The 5,144-nt window shown below is 65.1% G+C and overlaps 3 protein-coding genes across 3 annotated transcripts in view; all 3 read left to right on the forward strand.

Moving 5' to 3' along the window:
• SMIM24 (small integral membrane protein 24) overlaps positions 1 to 5,144 on the forward strand; it is a 19,862-nt gene that overhangs the window by 7,188 nt on the left and 7,530 nt on the right. The gene's annotated exons all lie outside the window — the stretch shown is intronic.
• On the forward strand, positions 79 to 3,701 carry LOC113978327 (protein ANTAGONIST OF LIKE HETEROCHROMATIN PROTEIN 1-like). Its single transcript, XM_027705175.1, has 2 exons — positions 79 to 267; positions 1,929 to 3,701. The coding sequence occupies exons 1-2, from the start codon at positions 79 to 81 to the stop codon at positions 3,045 to 3,047; spliced, it is 1,308 nt and encodes a 435-aa protein (XP_027560976.1). The 3' UTR covers positions 3,048 to 3,701.
• Positions 4,055 to 5,144, forward strand: part of DOHH (deoxyhypusine hydroxylase) — a 3,639-nt gene continuing 2,549 nt past the window's right edge. Inside the window, exons 1-2 of the mRNA XM_027705167.1 lie at positions 4,055 to 4,090; positions 4,537 to 4,867. Coding sequence (XP_027560968.1) covers positions 4,594 to 4,867 — 274 coding nt within the window. The 5' untranslated portion in view covers positions 4,055 to 4,090; positions 4,537 to 4,593. The remainder of the gene's footprint in view (positions 4,091 to 4,536; positions 4,868 to 5,144) is intronic.

Consider the following 5,144-nt stretch of genomic DNA (forward strand, 5'->3'; position numbering starts at 1 on the left):
CGCCCCGTCCCGCCCCCGGTGCCGCCGTGACCCCGCGGGCCGATCACTTCCAGGGCGGCCCCGGCTCCCGATTTGAAAATGCGGGAGCGGCTCCTGGTGCTGCTGTGCGCGCTGGCCCGGCGGCGGCGGCGGCGGCGGGGGGCGGCCATGGCCGGCACCGGGAACGGCACCGGGAGCGGCACCGGCACCGGCGGCGGCTGGGACGGGCCGCAGCGGCGGGCCTGGCTCCGGCACTACTACAGCCAGCGGCAGAAACGGCTCATGACGGTGACCGGGCCGCGGCCGGGGATGGGGGAGGACCGGAGGGGACGTGGGGACACGGCCCGCGGGGACACGGGGGCACGGAGGATGGGGGGATGCGGGGGACACGTGGAGATCGTGGGGACACAAAGGGTGGGGGAATACGGGGAGATTGTGGGGACACAAAGGGTGGGAGAATACGGGGAGATTGTGGGGACACAAAGGGTGGGAGAATACGGGGAGATTGTGGGGATTCAGAGGATGGGGGGGTCACGGGGGATGTACGGAGGTCACGAAGACACAAAGGATGAGGGGATATGGGGGACACGCAGTGGTCACAGGGACACAAAGGATGGGGGTGTCATGGGGATGCACTGAGGACATGGGGACACAAAGGATGGGGATATGAGGGACACGGAGTGGTCACGGGGACATGCAGGATGGGGGGATAGAGGGTACACACAGTGGTCACAGGGACACAAAGGATGAGGGGACATGGGGGACAGGCAGTCACAGGGACATGGAGGATGGGAGTGTCAGGGGATGCAGAGGTCACGGGGACACAAAGGGTGTGGGTGTCATGGGGATGCACTGAGGACACGGGGACAAAGAAAAAGGGGATATGGGGACACGCAGAGGTCATAGGGATAAGGGGGATGGGGGGATTTGGGAGACACACAGAGGTCACATAGGAAGGGGGACGTGTGAGACATGGAACACATGGACAGGAGGGATGTGGGGCACAAGGGTACACAGGTCACAGGGACACAGAAAATGGGGAGCAGGGGGTGCAGGACACAAAGTACAGGGGTGGGAAGGATGGGGAGCATGGGGAGGTCACAAGTGAGACATAAAGGGTGGGGGACATATGGGACCCAAACCATGAGATGTGGGACAGAAGGGACACATGGACACATCACAAAGGATGGGGAATGTGGGGGCTCTGTGGGACACAAAGGATGGGGGGACATGAGGGACAGGGGACTTGAAGGACACAGGACATGATCCTGGACACAGAAGATGGGGGATGCAGAGGATATGGGGACATGAAGGAGGGGGTGACATCAAAGGTGGGGGACACAAAGGATGGGGATACAAAAGGCCTGAATATACAAGTGATACAGGGCAGCAAGGACAAGCTTTGGGAGGGGGAACCTGGGGGACTCACTGCCCTTGGCAGTGGCCAAGGAAAGGGAAAAAAACCTCTTTTCAGCTTAAAGTTGGTTTTAGAATTTAATAACAGAAAAACAATTCCTGTGGAGGGACCAGGAGCTCCCCTTTCCAAATCATGACTTCCACTTTTGAGGGGTGCTCGCTCCCCCTTCCAAATCGGGGCTGAGCCCACAGTTCCCTTGGTCGCAGGAAATCCGGGAACAGTAGTTAAAATATAAAGTCCCGGGGGGAGCGGGCACCCCAAAAAGGCACTTTTGCAGAAAGCTCCTTGTCTGCAGTGCTTGGGCATCTTGTCCAGGCTCACAACTACTGCCTGGGGGGGGTTCGCAGTGAGGTTTCTGAGGAAGATTTGACCCAGCGTTTGTCTGGTTGGCACCACGGGCCACCTGGCTCTGGGTCACCCCCTGCCTTGAGCAGGTCTCTTGAACTGGGTGGTCTGCAGAGGGGCATCCTGGTGAGGTGCGGGGTGGGGATGGGGAGGTGCCCTCTCACACCCCTCTTGTCTCCCCCTGCAGCTCCTGATCGCTCACCGGAGGAGAACCAGCTGCTGCTTCTACCCCCGCGCCTGGCCCAGCCTCAGGAGCTCGGACTGGTGGGAGCGGGTGGTCCTGAAGGAGTTTGGGCCCCAGGACTGGCTGGAGAAGTTCCGGATGTCCAAGGAGACCTTCTTCTACGTCTGCAACCAGCTGCGGCCCGGGCTGGCCCCGCACAGCGCCCACTTCCACCCCACCCTGCCCCTGGAGAAGAGGGTGGCCGTGGCCCTGTGGCACCTGGCCACCAACGTGGGGTACCAGACCCTGAGCCCGCTCTTCGGCGTGGGGCCCTCCACGGTGCAGAGCTGCGTGAGGGAGGTGAGCTACGCTGTGGTGCTGCTGCTGAAGCCGCTCTACCTGCGGCTGCCCAGCGAGAAGGAGCTGGAGAACATGGTGCGGATCTTCCGCACGCGCTGGGGCTTCCCCCACTGCATCGGGGCGCTGGACAGCCTGCACATCCCCATCCACCCGCCCCTGCGCCTCGCCAGCGACTACTGCAACGGCCAGGGCTGGCACTCCATCCTCACACAGGCCACCGTGGACGGGCTGGGGCAGTTCTGGGACGTGTCCACCGCCTTCCCGGGCAGCATGGAGAACAGCGCGGTGCTGGAGAGCTCCAGCCTGTGGGTGCTGGCCAAGGAGGGCCGGCTGTGCCCCAACCCTCCCAAGCACTTCATGGGGAAGGCGCAGAAGTACGTGCTGCTGGGCGATGCCACCTACCCCCTGCAGGACTGGATCCTCAAGCCCTACCAGGAGGACGAGAACCTCACCCAGCGCCAGCTGCAGTTCAACTACCGCCTGAGGCGGGCGCACAGCGTCATCGAGAACGCCTTCCTGCGCCTCAAGGCGCGCTGGCAGATCCTCCTCAAGTGTGACGACTGCAGCCTGGAGCTGCTGCCCACCCTGGTCCTGGCCTGCTGCATCCTGCACAACGTCTGCGAGGCCCACGACAACCCCTTCAACGAGGAGTGGCTGGAGGGGGCCGAGCCCACCGAGCTGCCCAAGCCCTGCCAGCCCGCGCCGGCTGCCATGGAGGACAACGGGGCCGAGCAAGTGCGGGAGCTGATGTGCCAGTACTTCGAGAGCTGCGGGGAGGGCTGATGGGGCCACCCAGCACATCCCTGCACATCCCTGCTCCGAGACTCTGGCAAACTTTGGCCCAGCGGTGCCAGGACTGCAGCCCAACCAGCCGCACCATCCGGGCCTGGGGCGGGGAGGGGCGGCCGTGTCGTGCTCGTGCCGGGTTTGCTGTGCAGGTTTCAGGCAGTGGAATGTATTTTGTGCCCTTGCTCTCTCTGCCAGGATCTGAGTGGTGTGGTGTGTGCTGTGGGAGCAAAGTGGGGATCGTGGCTGAGCAGATGGGGCAATGGAGGTCTCCCTCTCCTCTGTCCCGAGGCCCCTTCGTCAGGGCCGAAACCAGCAGGAGCCTTGAAATGAGGCAAAACTCCTGTGAAGGTTCAAAACCTGCTGCGTAAACACACCTGGGAGGGGAAGGGGAGGAAGAGGCACAGCAGTGACTTGCCGAGGGAATGAAACTGCACCCGCAAACTCCTGCAGCAAGTGGGGTGGGCTGCCCAGCCTGGCACCCCCCAGCTCCTCTCAGGGTGGGGTTTGCCCAGCCTGGCACCCCCCAGCCTCTCCCCAGAGGGGTTTGCCCACCCTGGCAGCCCCTGATCCCTCCGTGGAAGGGTTTTTTTCCAGCCTGGCACCCTCCGGCCCCTCTCTGAAGGGATTTACCCACCCTGGTCTGTCTCAGGGTGGGCCTTGCCCAGCCTGGCCCCTCTCTGGAGGACTTTGCCCAGCCTGGCACCCCTGGCACCTCTCCAGAGGGGTTTTCCCAGCCTGGCACCCCCACCCCTCTCTGGAGGGATTTACCCATCCTGCTCCCTCTCTGGGCTTTGCCCAGCCTGGAGCACCCCCGGCCCTTCTCCAGGGGGTCCCTGTCCCCCTGCCCGGCTCTTCCCCCCCCACACACCGCTCCCCCCATCCCAGTTCTCGCCGGGCCGGACCCGCCTCCCGGGAAATGGCGGCGCTGGGGGAGGCAGCGCCCCCTGGTGGCCGAGGAGTCGGCGCCCCCTCCGGAGCCGTGCTGCGCATGCGCCGCTGCGCGGTCACGTGACGGAGCGGCAACATGGCGGCGCGCGGTGAGTGTGGCACCGGCATGGCTGGGACCTCCCGGCCACCCCCGGACCGCCCCGGCACTATCCTGGAACCCCCTCAGTCCCTCCGGTCCTCCCTGGTCACCCGCGGACATCCCCCCCGTCCCTTCGGTCCTCCCTGGTCACCCCCGGACACCCCCCCTGGCACCATTCGGGAACCCCTCCAGTCCTCCCTGGTCACCCCCGGACCCCCTGGCACCATCCAGGAAGTCCCTCTGTTTCTCCCTGACCCTCTGTGTCTCCCCTCGGGCTCCAGTTCCCTCGGGCCCGGCCCGGCGCGATCGCGGCAGGGGGTTCGTGTCCGTCCCGGGTATCTGGGGAACTGGGATCCGAGCACTCGCTGTGGGCTCAGCCCCGGCCCCGAGGTCCCGTTCCCCGGGACCCGGTGGCGGTGAGGGCTCCCCGTGACTCGCTCCCTTCCCTGCGCGCAGGACGGTGACCGAGGAGCCCCCGCAGCGCACTTCGTGTGACCGGACCGTGCCCCCGCCATGGTGACGGAGCAGGAGCTGGAGGCCATCGGCCGCGTGCTGCTGGACGCGGCGCAGCCTCTGCCCGCGCGGTTCCGGGCGCTCTTCACCCTGAGGAACCTGGGTGGCCCTGCAGCCGTGCACTGGATCAGCCGCGCCTTCGGGGATGGCTCGGCGCTGCTGAAGCACGAGCTGGCCTTCTGTCTGGGCCAGATGCAGGACGAGGCCGCCATCCCCGTGCTCATCCAGGTGCTGGAGGACACGGCACAGGAGCCCATGGTCAGGCACGAAGCAGGTCCGGCAGCTCCTGTGGCTCTGGGGCGGGGAAGGGCTGGCAAGTGGGGCTTGGGGGTGCTTCCCCCCCTGTACTGAGCAGCTCATGGGGGCCTGGTCCGGCTTGGCTGTCAGTTCCTGAGTCATGGAATGCCTCACCACATCCTCTGGCCAGGCCTGGCTGGACTGGTTGGCCGAGCCCTCCTGTTCCACAGGAGGCTCCCTCTTGGCCAGGCTCCCTCCTGCTGTGTTTGTCCCATTTGGAATTGGTCAGTCAGGCCTATGTCCACTTATGTCCC

This window comes from Neopelma chrysocephalum, unplaced genomic scaffold, assembly GCF_003984885.1.
Source record: "Neopelma chrysocephalum unplaced genomic scaffold, ASM398488v2 Primary Assembly neopelma1_320, whole genome shotgun sequence".
NCBI lineage: Eukaryota > Metazoa > Chordata > Aves > Passeriformes > Pipridae > Neopelma > Neopelma chrysocephalum.